Source organism: Sporobolomyces salmoneus (genome assembly GCF_050403485.1).
Source record: "Sporobolomyces salmoneus JCM6883 DNA, S_salmoneus_JCM6883_v1_ctg52, whole genome shotgun sequence".
Taxonomy (NCBI): Eukaryota; Fungi; Basidiomycota; class Microbotryomycetes; order Sporidiobolales; family Sporidiobolaceae; genus Sporobolomyces; species Sporobolomyces salmoneus.
The window spans coordinates 1-15,318 of record NW_027481111.1 but is presented as its reverse complement, the minus strand read 5'-3'; the positions used below and the strand labels follow the sequence as shown (position 1 = coordinate 15,318).

Genomic DNA, 15,318 nt, shown 5'->3' with positions numbered 1-15,318 from the left:
GATAACCTAAACAAAACACAAAGAGGGAAGGAGCACAGAAGAACAAAACAGAAAAAAGTGTCCGAGAGCGAGAAACGACCAGTAGAGAGATGGAACAGTAAGAAGGGGAGGAAGGAGGTAGAGTAAGGAGGGTTCGGTCTTCAGAAGTAAACGGGTCCGACATCGTCTTTACCAAACATTCCACCACAATTTGGACATTTCCGTTGTCGATTTGCGAGTCGAGCGTCGACGCATTCTTTGCAGAACGTGTGACCGCATCGATTGATGATGACACCTTTGAAGCGGAGGTTGCAGGTGGAACATTTGAGCATTTTCTGCGAGTATCGGACGCAACAAAAGTCAGTTTTGCAAACGATAATGAATTTCGAGCGTTCACGACTCACCGAAAGATCAGCGTTGTACTTCTTGAGTTCCCGAATCTCATTCGAGTCAGAGGACGTCGAGTTTGAAGAGGCGGTGACCGAGGCGGCTTTCGCGTTCGCTTGTTGCAGTTGTCGTTCGACTTTCGCCAATTGTTCTTCAGCACGTTTCCGAGCCGTTTGTTCAGTTTCAGCTTGAGCGACTCGTTCACTCAGTAGAGAAGTGAGCTATATCAAAGAAAGTAACGAGAGTGAGTATACAGACTAGCGAGAAGCGCGAGGAAGATGAGTGCTTACCTCTGCGATCCGTTTTCCGTTTTGCTCACTCCTTAGCAAAGCTTCCGAGTTCTCCCGTCTCAATTGCGAGATCTGTTCAGCGTAGGCTCGAACGTTGTCTTGATGTAACGTGATCTCCTTCTCAGCGGCAGCCTAATCACGAGCAAGGTTTGGATTAGCGGAAAAGATCGATCGTTCGAATTTCTCGATGATCCAAAACTTACGAGTTGTTCACTCAGACTGTGATGCATCTCGTTTGCCGTCTCGACTTTTTGTTGTTGTTTCTCGGCGAGTTTCGTCAAGACTGCGTTTTCGCTGACGAGAGATTCTTTTTGTCGCATAGTCGCGTAGTATCGGTTGTCGGCTTTCGCTTTCTGTAAACGACGCCATGAACATGGTCAGTACGCGGAGTCTACCATGAGAGAAGACGAGGACTAACCTCTGCTCCGAGACGTTGCAGTTTCTCTTCGAGATTTGCGAGGTTGAAAACTTTCGATGCGTTTTGCTCGTCGAGTGCTGACCAGGCTGCTGATAGTCGATCGATCTCGCCATAGAGAGCATTCGAGGCCTGTCGAACTCATTATCATCGTCAGCACGCGCGAATGTTCGACAGAGGAAGGAAGGAGACTCACAGCTTCATGACTCTTGATCTGAGCTTCCGCTACTTTCAACGCCTCTTCCCGTTTCCTCACCTTCTCCGCCAACTCCCGAACCTGCGGATCTGAATCTGCCCCGAAGATCTTTTCCAGTTTCTCCAATTTCTCTTCCGCTTTCCTCAATTCCGTTCTCGCTTCCGTTTCACTCCTGACGAGTCGTTCTGCGTCCGGAACTCCTCCCGCCGCCGCATAAGATTCGAGTTGACCCTTCAACGCAAGCAGTAGTTGTTCCGCCGTTCTTAGCCTCGATTTGAGATCATCCGCCAATTCTTCCTCCGTCTTATCCTCCGCATCGATCCTCATCTCGACTCCTTCCAAATCCCCATTCCTCGCCGCCCGTTCCATCCTCAATCGTTTCACTTCCGACTGATACACCTCCATTCGAGACTGTCGAGATTGAGCCAACGTTTTCAGTTCTTCGAGAGCTTTCGAACGTTCCGAATCTTTCGCTTTGATTTCGCTCGCTTCGGCTTTGAGATCGTCTCGAGCGGCTCGGAGTCGGTTCAAGTCACTTTCTTGAGAGGCGAGTCGGGATTGTACTTCGTTGAGTTGTTCAGTTGATTTTTGCTACAAACGAGAAAAGTCAGTTCGGCCGCGAAAGAGATTGAAAGGAGGGAGGAAACTCACGATAACGTCCTCCCTAAACGCTTCCATTCCTTCCCTGAACCCATCAGCTTCCTTCGCCGCTCGTTCCGCTTCTAATCGTTTCGTTTCGTATTCTCCCGAAAGGTATTGAACGTGAGTTTGTAACATCCTAAACGTCGCACTTTCCGCAACCACGTCGTCTGGTAGATCCACGAGCTGCACATCCAAGCTTCGTACATCAGTCTCAACTAGAACCGATGCGTGAAAAGCGAGGGAACGTACTTTGACTTTGAGCGAATCAATCTCGTTTTTGAGAGCGATTCGTTCCGATCTCAATTCTTCCAATTCCTTCGCTCGTCGAACGACCAAATCCCGCATTTCTTCCAACTCCCCCCCTAGTGCCTGCGCTACGGCTTCCGCAGCTGCCGTCGCAGCCGACTGGTTTTCGACCGTAGTTTCAGGTTTTGAATCTTCTTCCATCGGTTCTTTCCCTTTCCCCCCTGCACTCGTCCCTGTTGTTGGGGTTCTCGCACCCGATCCCGTTCCTCCTCCTCCTGATTCGTTCGCCGCACCCGGTGATCGAGCGTCTGAGAGTGTTCGACCCTCGATCGCAGCGACCGTAGCGGATTGGTATCGATCGAATTTCTTCTCAGCTCGAAGTAACGCTGAATGAGTCGATTCGAGTGAGACGAGGGTTTGTTCGTGAGTGAGTCGGACGAGGCGGAGCGCTTCTCGAGAGCGGAGGGACTGAAAAACAAAATCGCAAGAATTGATCAGTTTTCGTTTTTTTACCATGAGCAGGAGAAAGGGACAGTGCAGAACATACTTGATCGAGTAAGTCACGACATTTCTGTTCGAGCTGTTCGACTTTTGAACTTTGATCGGTATCGCTCGAAGGGTGAAGGGCTTGAAGTCGTGAGAGGAGTTGTTTCGTTGCTGTACTTCTTGCAGAGAGAGCTTCTTCCAACTCTTCATCGTTCAGACAGACATCCGTTAGAGGTGGTGAGCCTATCCAGCCGAGTAACAAACGAGTTCAGTCGGAAGAAACACGAAAAGCGAAAACGAATGAAAATAAAACTAACTCGTTCGATGATTCCCATTCAAACTCCCTTGACTCGTACTCGGTAGGATCAATTCCGCCTCCTCCACCAACCTGTTCCACCCCATTTCGACTTTACTCAACCGTAACTCGCACGCGACTCGTTCGGTTCGAAGTTGATCGAGTTCGGTTTGGGCTCGATGGAATTGTCGTTTGTAAGAGAGCATTTCTCGGTAGATCGCTTCTTTACGAAAGTTCTATTCGTCGCGAGAGAGACAACACAGAGGAGAGAGTCAATTGAGTTGGGAAATGAAGCGAGATTGGCGCGTTAAGAGGGGGAGAGAGCACGTACTTCAAGTTTGATATCATCTTCAGGTCTATCTTCATCCTGGTCCTCCTGGGCGTCGTCGTAGGCGGGTTCAAGTTTGAGTTTCTTCGAAGAAGGAGCATGATCATTCAGAGTAACTCGTTTACGAGTCGTGTGATCCGCGTCGTTCGTTGAAGAGGATAGGGAACCGTTCATGGCGGTCTTACTCCGCTCCACGAGCTTGTGTAGGAGGGAGGGAAGGGTAAGAGGAGGACGACAAAGTATTCAATTCGCGAGAGATTGAACGCGTTCCGTTCGTCCAGTTCGTATGTTTATCCGATCGTATGCTTCTGCTGCTCAGTAGTTGCTGCGTGATCGAACGGTCGATGGGTAGTGAGCGAGAGAGAGGGAAGAGACAAACGCGCGTTTCGCTTTCTCTCTCACCACCAATCCGACTCGACATGCTCGACAACGATCAGCAAGCGACTATGAGCTCATAGAGGCGGCCGAACAGCGAATCATCAATCCTTCCGCTTCAAAAGAACAATTTCAGGTCTCAGGTCGGCCCTTCGTGCGTTCTCGCAGTCGAAGGTTGTGACGAATCGTTTATTCGCTCTATAAACCTCATGAGCACGAGGGTCCCGATCGCTGCCGGGGCCCTGTTCGAAACAATATCCTCCCTCGCATTTCGACCATCGCGCGACCACCTCTCGGCTCGTTCCGGCTCTATTAAGTCTGCTCAGATGCCGCACCTGTCTTGAATTGCTTGCAGTCGCTTCCGCTGAACGGGCGGGCGTTCATAGCCAAGTCGGTGAGTTCAGATTGCTCTCATTTCTTGCATTCCCCTCCGCGAAGGATGCATCTCACCCTCTTGCCTTCTACATTCGCGCCGCGCCTACTGTACTACGACACCTCCGACACTTCGCGTTAGTCTCAGACGTCCAGGCCCGTTAATACGCTCGACGCAGTTATTAGTGCTTTTCACTCTTCGGACCAGAATATCTACTCGCTCAAACGAGTTGCCATCGCCAGGACGACCTCGTATACAAGTCAATCAGATTTGCCCTCAAAGACGAGGATGCGGTGGATTCGAGGGGAATCTCAACAGTGTGAAGAGCGATGTCGAGAAGGGGAATTGCGAAATCCAGGAAAGTGGAGAGTTGGATCTAAGGTAGCCATGGCGATCCGCTGCAGACGGAGGTCATTGTTGATGCAGAGTATGGCTCGGTAGAGCGTGGCGCGAGTCAGATCCCGTTGGAATGAGTGCCAAACTCGAAAATTTCGCAACTGGAATTCGATTTATATTTCCTCCCTCGATCGCGAACTGCACTTCTAAGGCTTTGCCGAGCTCCATGCTCTGAATGACATGAGACGCCCATAGGTCTTGTGCGCTAGAATTGAAAAGCTCGATTCTCAAGGCTCTCACGCGCACGAAATTCCCTTCGATTCCTCTTCACCGCGATCTCATGCTTCGTTCCCTCTTCGCCTTCCCCCTCTTCACCCGCCTGTACGCCACTCAAGTACCATTACCTCATCGATTCGCCATGGCTGCTCAACGTGAAGCTCAGAGGGAAACTTCACAGTATATTGATGAACGAATTTCGGGTGCGTCGCAGCGAGTTCAGGTCCGCGAATGGGTGTCTGAGGCTTGAGAAACGGGATTGGATGCTCTGGCGGCTGCACGGGGAGGTCAGTAGACTGGAGAAGGGAAGGGAGGAGGGTTGACATCATTATCAGGTGCAGGTGGGGGAAGAAGCAGCTCTCGATCGTCTCTATCGTAGCTCCCGACTGTGGTATACGAACAGACTGGTCACCGGCACACTCATCGCGAACCGCGAAGAGAAGAATCCCGAGCTGACCTAAAATTTCGCATTCCTCTCGACAGTCCTCGATAAACCCCTTGTCGAAGCCCCAGTAGGCGACGGCAACACGACCGGATTCTTCCGAAACAACTTCTGCGACGCCTCCCCTCTCGATCCTGGGTCGCATACGGTCGCTGCGGTCGTTAACAAAGATTTCCTCGAATATTCCGCTAGTACGTCTCTCTCCTCTCCTAGCTCTGCCTGAATCGCTCGGTACTGACTGCAGATGATCTGATACGACTGTTTCAGACGTAGGAAACGATCTTCGTTCCCTTTTCCCCTCCCTCTACTCCTCCTCTTCCTCCGCCTCGCAGTCCTCCGACAAACCCTGTGTGTGGTGTCTCTGTGCCTCCCGCTGGGCCCAAGCGCTCAGAGCATCCGCAACTCATCCGTTGGGGGAGAAGATCGTTCCTTCTGTGATCCTCGAGGCGACTCACAGGAAAGCGTTGAGGGATGGAGGGATCGAGAAGGATGAATTGGTTAAGTATAGATGGAAGGGAGAGTCGCTCAACAGTGGGAGCGCAGGAGGAGGAGGAGCGATGGGAGGCGGGAAAAAGGAGATCATTGGGAGGTAACGAGATGTCGACGAGGAGAGAGGTGTTTTGTAAATAAAGGTGAGCGCAGTCGTTGTTCTTTCGCAGGCTTTTTTGCGGTCAGCTGAATGGAGCGACCACCTGCTTCCACAGATTTTCGTCTCAGTCGTATCAGTTCAGCGGTATGAAAGTAGCACGTTCTGCATCGACAGAGCGAGAGTTGCGCGAACTTCGGCGATTTGTTCTCTCTCCCTGAGCAAACCCGCCAGTGTGCTCCATTCCGGCGGCGTATGGGAAGCCTCAACTTCGAGAAAGTTGTTAGCTAAGAGGACGGGTTGAGATCAGCTCCGAGTGGTCAAGCTCGCAAAATAGCTCGAATGCGCGACTTCTCGAGGCTGAAGAGCTCAGAACCGCGCAAAAGGTGTGGTTCTGGTCTTTCTTTCCTTCACTCCACGTTTTACCCTATTCATACTCACTCGATGATCTAAGTGAGCACCCTGCCTCTCCGAGCGACGTAGAGGATCGAAACTGATCTCGCATCTTCGTTCCAGCAGCATTTCTCGAACTTCTTCGGAACCTCGGTCGAACACGTCTACTTCAGCTTTCCTCTATCCTCGAAACGGAGCAATGTCGACTCTCTCGCGAACCGTCTCTCGAAGTTCACGTCCCTCCGGACTCTTTCTCTCGCGTCGATCTCGTCAGAAGTGGCCATTCTCCTCGTCGGTCTCCCTCAATCGTGCAAAGGTTTACCGATTCATAATGGAGATGGAGCACCAGACTGGATGGGACTGCAGCGATTCTCTCTCGACAACGTCGGAGAAGAGAGTCTCGAGGAATTGAGGGGAAAATCGATGAGAACGGACCTTAGCGATTGTTAATACTACGACGAGAACACCCAAGAAGAGGCTGAGAAGAAGTATCAGACGCTGGGCATTCGATGCGTTGTATCCGAAGGGGGAGTTAGGAGAAGGAGCGAATGAAGGACAAATGTTGAGCTCTGTCAGTTGTGAGCATCCTTTCTTTTCTTTTCTTCGCTCGGCGTCACGTAGCTCACGCAAGGTCCCTGCCTCGCGGTTTGTCTCTCGCGTTTATCTCTATCTGTATATGGGCCTGTCTCGATGATGCATTGTGATCATTGCGTTCCGTTCCGAGAGGCGATTGGCTCGCTTCACGTTCTCTCTTGGCAACTTGAACGGGAAGTCGCATTCTGGAACTGACCCAGCAATGGCTATTCTTGTGAATGAATCTACTAGCATCCTTTCAGGATAAGCAAAGAGAACAAGAGAAACTTGAGAGGGACAGAGAAATAGAGGAAGAGAAATATAGAAAGTCAATAAGAAAGTCTTGCTCCATCCATCTTCCACCGACTACTGGCTGTCCCGAGTGCTCTTAACGACGTCCCCCTTGCTCGTACTGACCCAACTCGTCCTTGGCCTTTTCCAGTTCCTGCTCCGCCTCCGCTAATCTCTGCTTCGATCCTTGCAAGTCTTTCCTCGGTGTCCACTTATCGCCGCCCCTGGCCTTCATGTACCGGTCCGCGGCAGCTTCCATGTTTCGAAGCAACTTTTCACAAATCAATACCCTGTCCTTACAAACCTTGACTCGGTCTTCGAGACGTTTGCGAGTGGTATCCAGAACTTGTCCTCCTCCTCCTTGAGTGTTCGAAGAGAAACTACGAGCCTCCGCTCGGAATTGAGGAGCGGGAGAAGGAAGGGGTTGTCGAGGCTGAGCGGAGGAGCGAGTTTGTTCGTGACGGGAGGTCCCGACAGACGAGTTGTTGTTTCCCTGAGAGCACACCGAGAGAGTCAGTCATCGTAACGAATTTTTGATGAGCTGCTGGAGATGGGACTTACAAGGTCAGAGGAGGGGAATTCACGTTTGATGATGTTCTCCAACTTGGCAATTCGCTGTTTGAGCATTTCGCGTTTATTTGAGGACCCTCCTAATTCCCTGCCGATCCTTCTCCCATCCGGGCCAGCAGAAGCTACTTCCGCTCGTTTTTGTTCTATCCTCCCTTCGACATTGACGAGCTCTTCGCGGTCCTTATCGAGTTGGTCACGTAATGACTCCAAGTTGTAGTCCCCGCACCTGATTTTGGCGAGTCTCCTCGGTCCAGGTCTAGGCATCGAGGCAGAGTTGAAAAGGAGGAAGGAGAAAGAGACGAAAGACCGACGCTTGCCCTTTGTTCGCCCTGCTCGAGCCCCTCCTCCGCGGCGGGTCTGCGGAACGAACGACGAACCGAGCGCGATCGTCGTCCAAGGCCGAGAGCGACGTTCTCCTGTTCGTGACGTTCTACATGAGGGTAGAAACGACGACAGAGAATGACGAGCGTTGCAAAGTGTCACTGCGAATGATGAGAGGAATGAGCAAGGAGAAAGTTAGTAGAAGAGGGAAAGCTCACCCTACCAAGGCATTTCACGGGGAGACCAAGGAGGTCCACCGACAGAATATCCAACTGATCTGTTACCAAGTTGACGAGGAGAAGCATCTGTTGTTATCTGAGAAACCGATGTTACTCTCGGAGGAAGCGTTAAACGAGATTAATCGAAATGAATAGTCGAACGCGCGGGAGATGGAGAGAGTACGGGAGCCGCAACCCAAGCCAATTGTCTTGAGTGACACCTTGAAGCTGTATCTGCGTGAACGGAAAACCCGTCAGCTCGTTTCGATAGAAGAAAACTGAGAAATCGCATCCTACCTAGTTCCCGTCGCAAACGATCTGCTTCGACTCTCCCGAGTTCCTCCTTGACTCGAAGCTGACGCATATAAGCTTCGGGTCCGAATGGGAGCCGTTCCTCGGGAGGAGGTCGTACACCGGGAGAAGCAAAATCGTAGACTGAGACAGGAGGTGGAGATGGTCGATCTGAATTTGCGTAGCAACGGTGGTCAAATACGTGCTCGCTGAGAGATCAGTAAAGCCGAGGGGGATTGCTTACCTCGATAATGGGGAATCGCTCGGTTCGAGTCAGGGGGTACCGAGCGGTCAACTCGAGAAGCTTGTGGCGATTCAGCGTTAGCTCTCCACTCATCTCCCAGACGTTGCGCATTCGAGAAGTCCCAATCGGCTCGGAAACGCTGGGGGAAAGGAGGCGGTAGACATGTGCGACGGAAAGCGCGCTCGAACCGATGTGTTTCATCGTCTTCGACTCGGCGAAGCTGGGGAAAAGACGGTGATTGTGGAACGGAATTGTTGATTGCTTCGAGTCGGACAGGTAGGCCGGTAGCGACGAGTCGATACTTCGGACGCTTGAACCGGTGTCAACTCGGCTTGGGGAGGACTCAATAGGAGATTTGCGCTCACCTTCCCAGTCTTTCCCGCCTCGTTGAGAGGCAGCGGTCCTTCGAGCCTGTATTCGATCAGCCCATTCGCCCCTTGACGTATAGCGTTCCGAATCATCGCTTCTTCGACTTCCTTCCCTTGAGTCCCGAGCGAGATCTCGAGAGTTGTTCTCGAGCTCTCCCGACGAGCCGATGAGAATCTGACGGGAGGTTCAGGGTGAGATCGAGGTGGAGGGGTGAGGGAAGGCGTTCGAGGATGCGGAAATCACTTACTGTTGCCAGCGGAGTGGGCTTCAGCGATCGAGACGACTCGGAGAGAGCGATAAACGCATCGTACGACTCTCTCCAGGACCTGAGCAACATCGACGTGCGGTCAGTGACTCCCGAAAGACCTCTTGTTCGAGCAGGAATCAGCACTAACCTCGAATAGTGAACTTCCTGATCTGCTCTTTCGTCACCTCAGGCTCGCCCTTCCGCTCCTTCCTCATGAGCTGATTCACCTCATATTTTAGTTGAGCGAGACTATCGCAAGTATAGCTCGCTAAGGGTCCAGTTCAAGCGAATGAGAGTCTGAGTTTGAACGAACTGGAGATCTTCTGTATCTTCCAGGAACCGCTTTCCCGTTCTCCTCAGTGTTTCTTGTTCCTGACGTTCTTTTCCGAGCTAGGCGACGAAAGCGTCCGGTCAAGTCAGTCTGAAGCAGGATTGAGTGCGGGAAGGAGATTGAAAAACTGACTTGAATTCGTTTCTCGTTCTTTTCTGCTGATCGAGTTTGTGGATCCCTCCTGTCGTAGAGGATCATCCACATGTCAAACCACACATCAGGCCAGCCGGTTGTATCTCGAAGTCGGGAAGCTGGGTCCTCAGGCGTTGATTCGTTTTGAAAACGGGGAAGGAAGGAACCATACTTTCGTCTCCATCTCGAACTCCACTATTACTCAGCGCAGTACGTTGTCGTACAGAGCAGTCCCCTTCGCAGAGTTCACGGCAGGCTGAGCTGAAGTATGAGGGAGGACAAAGAGAGGGCAAGAACAAGGTCGAGAGGTCGCAGGTGATCGAGGGGCACTTGCGCTACTTCTGACACCGTCGGAAATCGTTTCGTGATGCCGCAGAGGTTCTCATGAGCAGCTTTGAATCGAAGTAGGGTAGCGGACGAAGCCGAAATCTGTTGATCGGAGAGAGGCGGTGAAACGCGAAAAGAGGACGTCGAACACGAGTCCGCTTCCGGTACTGGGATGGCAGCAAAAAGAGAGCTCGTGCACGAGGGCGAGGGAAGAGTCGGGAAGTAAGCGTACGCACAAATCAATGTAATTTCTCGAGAGTACATTTTTAATTTTCTGCAATAGGTTTTTGTTGCAATCGCGAAACTGATTTGTGCGGAGGGAGCCTCGTCAGTGCAGATTTTTACTTCTCCATCGCGTCGCGGTTTAGCCTCCCTCGCCTCTCATCTCTACTTCGACATCGACATGTCGAGCAACGACTCAGACGATTCCTCGAGTTCGGACTCGCAGCAGGACCCTAACGAAAACGGCGCGCGTCAACCTGAAATCAACCCGTAAGCCTCTCTCCGCTCTCTCCTATGTAACGAGCGCTGACTCTGTACTCGGTGGGCTACAGTAAGCGTGTCCGTAAGCCGACGGCTCGCGCAGTCGAGAGTGCGAACAACCCAGCCCTCGACAGCTCCTCTCCGGCCGTCTCCCGTTCGACCCCTAGAGAGCCCAACCGACGCGACATCTTCGTACTGGAACCGAATCCCGACTTCGAGACCGCCCAAACCCCCGCGGTCTACGACTTTGCAGACCGGCATCCCTCGAACGTCGCGATCAATTCTCCTCCTCGTTTCTACAAGCTCAAGGCGAAGAACGCACAAGGTCTCCACCTCCTCAAACAGGAAGCTGGGCGAGTTCGTAGAGATCGAAAGGCTCAGGAGAAGCGCGCTGAGAAGCAAGAGCAGGCGGAAGCGTTAAAGAAAGTGGGGGAACGAGCGGAGGCGTTGAAGGTACAGCTGGAAGAGACGGAGAAGGAGCGCCTTGCCCTTGCTGATGCTGGTGGTGGAGGTGCACTCCCAAAGAGTGTGACCAAAGCGAAGGGAAAGAAGGGATCTCGTTGTAGATTGAACGAGAGGAACGGGATCGTGAATTTACGAGAACTTTCGGTGCTCCACAGCAATCCGTTTCGAGGCGTGGATCTAGTTGACCTCCGTGCGACGCCGGAGCTCGTTCGCGTCCAGATTGCGCAGTTCCGGTCCGTCGAAAGTTCGGACCGTATATTGCGTTGTTTTATAGCCTGTTCAATGAGGTAGACGGCAAGAACCATCATCAGTACATTGTATAGACGAAGTCGAGCGAATGGAGAGGACTGTACCTTTGTCTACAAGCCAGAATTCACCGTCATTAAGCACCTCCTCTCGGCTCGCCCAAAGATGAGATTTAGTCATGATGGATTGATCAGGCAGACTTGCAGGCCAGCCGGCTTCGAAGCTTGTGAACTTTCCAGCGGCATTGACGCATGCTTGGAGTGATATCTGTAGAGTAGCGAGAGAAAGGGTCAGCATCCGATCCTTTTCAGTTTTGAGGCAATGACAGACTCACTCCATAGAACTTCTTCCTACAATAGTATGCACTAGCGTACTCCCTAGGCTTGTTCGCAAGGCGGAAAAGGGTTCCGTCGATTGCTCCCATACATCCCGTCAATCCAAAGCCTTTTTCCGTTTCCTCCTTTTCTCCTTCCGTCTCTGGAGATGAGATGAAGCGTTCCTTCAACCGCAGGAGAGACTCGACGATATTGTAGACGTACTTGTAAGCCGAACCTTCGCCAACTGCTGTATTCCGGGCGCTACTGACGAAGGTTGAACCCGAAACGTAAACGAGAAAAGTCGCGAGTTGAATCTCCACCGCTGCGGGAATCCTCCCTGGACCCGGCCTCTTGAAGAGACATGGATTACGGGATGTTAAATCTCTTGGCGTAATCGGATCCACCGAGAGAAGCGCTACGAGCCTGTTGAAGGTTTTTTTCGACATTCTGCGAGTCCCATTTCAGCTGTAGGTCCTAACAACATCTACTGATGCGACTTACCTCAGCCCATCCCGGAACCATCTATCATTCTTCTGACTCTAGAGGTTCTTCATGGTGTCCTTGCTCTTCACAATCGAGACCGGTTCGCTTCGAGGTTTCCTCTCTGACGTCGACAAGCGCTTCTCGAGATCCCGAGACTGTTTGAGGAGCATTGCACCAACGAGAAGGAGGTCTTCATGCTCTTCGGGGTCGGCAGTATGAAGGGCGAGGAGGATGGCACCGGCTTTGCGAAGATGAGAGGAATTTTTCATTGACCGGGCAAAGAACGTCGAAGGAGAACAATGCAGCAGAGGAGGGGAAAGGCACCATGTTTCCTGCCCTAGCAGCTCTGCAGCTCTGAGTCGATTTGGAAGTAGTGAAGTGACCTCGATATTAACGACCAGGGTCTCTCTCCTTATAACACTCTCGCCAAACCGCGACCTGCTGCAGTAGTATACCAGACTGCTTCCTCATGCCCTAGCCCTCGAATAACACGCTCCGGAGGTCCAGGTTCCCATGCTAACGGGTTTCATCAACTTGTGAGTTTTCGAGTTCGTGTCCTCCCCAGATGGATCGATGGAGCTCGGGCTGACTGGCAGAGATCTATGATAGACCTCTCGCTGCGCTAGCGCTCTCGACAGCTCCGCAAGAAGCGTAACTTGATCGATTTCGAACTCCTGACGGATCTCGATACGATGGCGCCCTCAGCCCGACTCTTCTGCACGATAGAGCAAGTTCAATGACGAGTCTAGTGCTCAGGGATAACAGGCTCGTCGTTGGGGGAGATTTAGGTGCTATCAGGGGATCCGCCAAACTCTGGAGTTTTCGTTCTCGAGTGTCGGTCAGTGAATTCCTTCTTTTCCTTTGCTCGAGCTGAGCGCTGACAGCACCTTTCTACGTCCAGATCTAAGTATATCTTCACGATGCGAAACCGAACCGGCGAGTCGTCGCGAAGAACGCTCGTCAGTCCCAAGTGGATGAAAACGCCTCGTTCCTCCTCCTCCCATCCTCGAAAGGAGCTCGTTGCTGTATCGTCCGGAAGAGGAACCGGTAGACTATTGGTCAACAGTGCAGCTGCAATGGAAAGAGAGCCTCGCAAGACGTAACAAGGAGACGAGGTTCGTGAGTCCTATTTTGCTCGTTTCCGCGCTCCTTTCAAGCCCGACCACTCTCGCTCTAACGTCTTATCCCGCTCTCAGATACGCTCGATATGACTACATCCGAATGAGGGCGCAAACGAAAGATGGATGAAAGAGCGAAACGGAGCGCGCGCAAAAGGGGACATCATTCTTCGAATCTCATTGCTTTCACCTTGCGAAGCTCGACTCGACCTCGCTTCGACATCGTATACTACGATGATAACACGATAGTTGTCTCGTCGCTCTAGGTCGAAACGCGGAGGAAAAGGACGTCGAAGTGATCTCCGGTCGAACATCCCTGTTCGCTCCTCTCGAATTCGCTTCCAGCTCGAGCGGGAATGACTTTCCGATTCTCCTCCTCTTCTCCTTTCTCTTCTTTTTCCTTCCTCTTTCCCCCTTTCGCACTCTCCTCGACCTCGACCTCCTTCGACCATGCTCTCCTTGATCGATCCCGAACAACTTCCTCCTCTCCCCCCTCCTCACTCCTTCGTTCGACTCAACGTCCAAGCGACGGGCTTCCTTGTCTTTTCCGTTGCGGTTCATCGACAAGAGGGGTCTTACTCGAGTCGAATGTCGAGCCATCATGTGTGGGGGATTTGGTTGACCCTCTCTGAGGCCGACAAAGCGGTGAGTCAGTTCCTGCTCTCTCAGTGAACCCTCAAGCTGACTCCTCTCCCTCCCAGGTCTACGTATCTTACGCCGATACGCTCAATTCCCGCCCCTCCTCCTCTTCCTCCTCCTCTTCCTCCTCCTCCACCTCCCACTAAACCAGTCAGTCTCTCTCTCTTCTCTCTCGATGTCTCGTCGAAGGCTGACTCTCTTTTCGTCGTTCTCCAGTTTCGGATGATTCGATCGACTCTCCCGGCTCTATCGATTCCGACTCTTCTTCCTCTCCTTTGATCGACTCTGTTGTCGACAATTCTCACGGATCTTCTTCTTCTCCCGGTTCCTCTCCCGCTCCTCTTTCTTCTTCTCGCTCTCTCTTGTTAGGTTCTGTTTCTTTGCCGATCGTTTCCCCAATCCTCATTGACTGGTTCTCCTCTTCTGTTGTAAACATTGAATCTCTTTGTGTCTCCTTCTTCTCCCTTCTGTGCAATCCCTCTTCTCCCGATCAAGAAACAACTACGCGAGAGAGAGAGTTCTCCGGAATCGCTAACTGCCGCTCACTGACTGAATCCGATCTTGAGCTTCGCTCGAGGTCTCGTCGACTTCGATTGAATCTTGTCAGTTTGTTCCGGTTGTCCCTCTCTGGCTCTGCTCAATTTTGTCACTCTGTACTCTGCTCACCAGAAGCAAACGAAATACACGCAGAGAATCAATAAGACTCCCATAGAAATCTGCGAAATCGATTCGACAACGCGGTTTCCCGAACAAACTTTGAGCATCGCTCATTCATTTCGACACTAATGAAGTTCTATTCTTCACTGTAAGGAGACAAAGAGGGACCAACTACATTGGTAAGCTACAAAGAGATCGATCAACAAGTTTGAATACAATCGCACAGAGTCATTCCGATTCTTGCGTTCCTTTAGGAGCTGAGGGGTCGGGACTAGGAGCTTGACGAGTCGATCCCAGCGTGTAACGAATGGGCATCAAGTAACCAGATCCGATGAAGCCTTTTCCTCCGAGTAGAGCGCTATCTTCCGCGTCGGCGATTCCGAGAGCTTCGTGAACGATTCGAATCAGGTTTTCATCGATTTCGATGAGAGGAGGGTTTCGAGTAACGCAGTAGGGGACGGCGTCGATGTGACCGATCTGCATCGTAAATTCGAAGAGTCGTAGATTGACGCTGTTGAGGCGGAGATTGAAGTTCGCTGAAATCTTTGAACGGATCCTCCTCCTCCTCATCCTCTTCGACTTTCACGATCTCTCGAACGGTTTTCTCAACTCGTTCCGTCAACGCTTTACTGACGACTCGTTTCCTCGGGGTTTTGATCCATCGTCCGAGTTGATCATCGAAAACCATTCCCTTCGCTCGAGCAGAGGAACCAACTGCGGCGAGCAGTCGTTGAGCGTCGAGCGATGAGGGATGGATTGTCGCAAGGGAAGACTTGCGCTTGTGACGTGAAGTCGCGGACAATAATTGAGGAGGAGCGGGAGACTGAGGAGGAACTGAAGCGAGGAACGGTGATGGTCGAAGTTCTTCTTTCTCCTCTTCCCGATTCAAGTGGTCCGCAGTTGAAGCGGACATTGAACCTTTCGTGAATCTCCTCTTCCCGATCGATCCGC

At 51.8% G+C, this 15,318-nt stretch overlaps 6 protein-coding genes across 6 annotated transcripts; 3 read left to right on the top strand and 3 right to left on the bottom strand.

Annotated features, from left to right (window-relative positions):
• Positions 1 to 140: 140 nt before the first annotated feature.
• On the bottom strand, positions 141 to 3,438 carry JCM6883_001252 (uncharacterized protein; the record flags this gene model as incomplete). Its single annotated transcript, XM_076634116.1, has 11 exons — positions 141 to 314; positions 384 to 587; positions 657 to 788; positions 860 to 1,009; positions 1,075 to 1,203; positions 1,268 to 1,858; positions 1,919 to 2,092; positions 2,159 to 2,623; positions 2,703 to 2,884; positions 2,959 to 3,172; positions 3,268 to 3,438. The coding sequence occupies 11 exons, from the start codon at positions 3,436 to 3,438 to the stop codon at positions 141 to 143; spliced, it is 2,586 nt and encodes an 861-aa protein (XP_076485868.1).
• A 1,328-nt stretch (positions 3,439 to 4,766) lies between these two features.
• On the top strand, positions 4,767 to 5,659 carry JCM6883_001251 (uncharacterized protein; the record flags this gene model as incomplete). The annotated part of the gene is made up of 3 exons (XM_076634115.1): positions 4,767 to 4,827; positions 5,108 to 5,257; positions 5,334 to 5,659. The coding sequence occupies 3 exons, from the start codon at positions 4,767 to 4,769 to the stop codon at positions 5,657 to 5,659; spliced, it is 537 nt and encodes a 178-aa protein (XP_076485867.1).
• Positions 5,660 to 7,006: 1,347 nt separating this feature from the next.
• JCM6883_001250 (uncharacterized protein) lies at positions 7,007 to 7,743 on the bottom strand (the record flags this gene model as incomplete). Its single annotated transcript, XM_076634114.1, has 2 exons — positions 7,007 to 7,402; positions 7,471 to 7,743. The coding sequence occupies 2 exons, from the start codon at positions 7,741 to 7,743 to the stop codon at positions 7,007 to 7,009; spliced, it is 669 nt and encodes a 222-aa protein (XP_076485866.1).
• A 2,619-nt stretch (positions 7,744 to 10,362) lies between these two features.
• On the top strand, positions 10,363 to 11,088 carry JCM6883_001249 (uncharacterized protein; the record flags this gene model as incomplete). Its single annotated transcript, XM_076634113.1, has 3 exons — positions 10,363 to 10,451; positions 10,514 to 11,004; positions 11,063 to 11,088. 3 exons carry the CDS (start codon positions 10,363 to 10,365, stop codon positions 11,086 to 11,088), a joined length of 606 nt encoding a protein of 201 aa, XP_076485865.1.
• Positions 11,089 to 13,521: 2,433 nt separating this feature from the next.
• JCM6883_001248 (uncharacterized protein) lies at positions 13,522 to 13,856 on the top strand (the record flags this gene model as incomplete). The annotated part of the gene is made up of 2 exons (XM_076634112.1): positions 13,522 to 13,716; positions 13,773 to 13,856. The coding sequence occupies 2 exons, from the start codon at positions 13,522 to 13,524 to the stop codon at positions 13,854 to 13,856; spliced, it is 279 nt and encodes a 92-aa protein (XP_076485864.1).
• A 739-nt stretch (positions 13,857 to 14,595) lies between these two features.
• On the bottom strand, positions 14,596 to 15,318 carry JCM6883_001247 (uncharacterized protein; the record flags this gene model as incomplete). Its single annotated transcript, XM_076634111.1, has 2 exons — positions 14,596 to 14,946; positions 15,002 to 15,318. Coding segments are annotated over 2 exons (668 nt in total), but the record flags the coding sequence as incomplete, so codon positions are not given.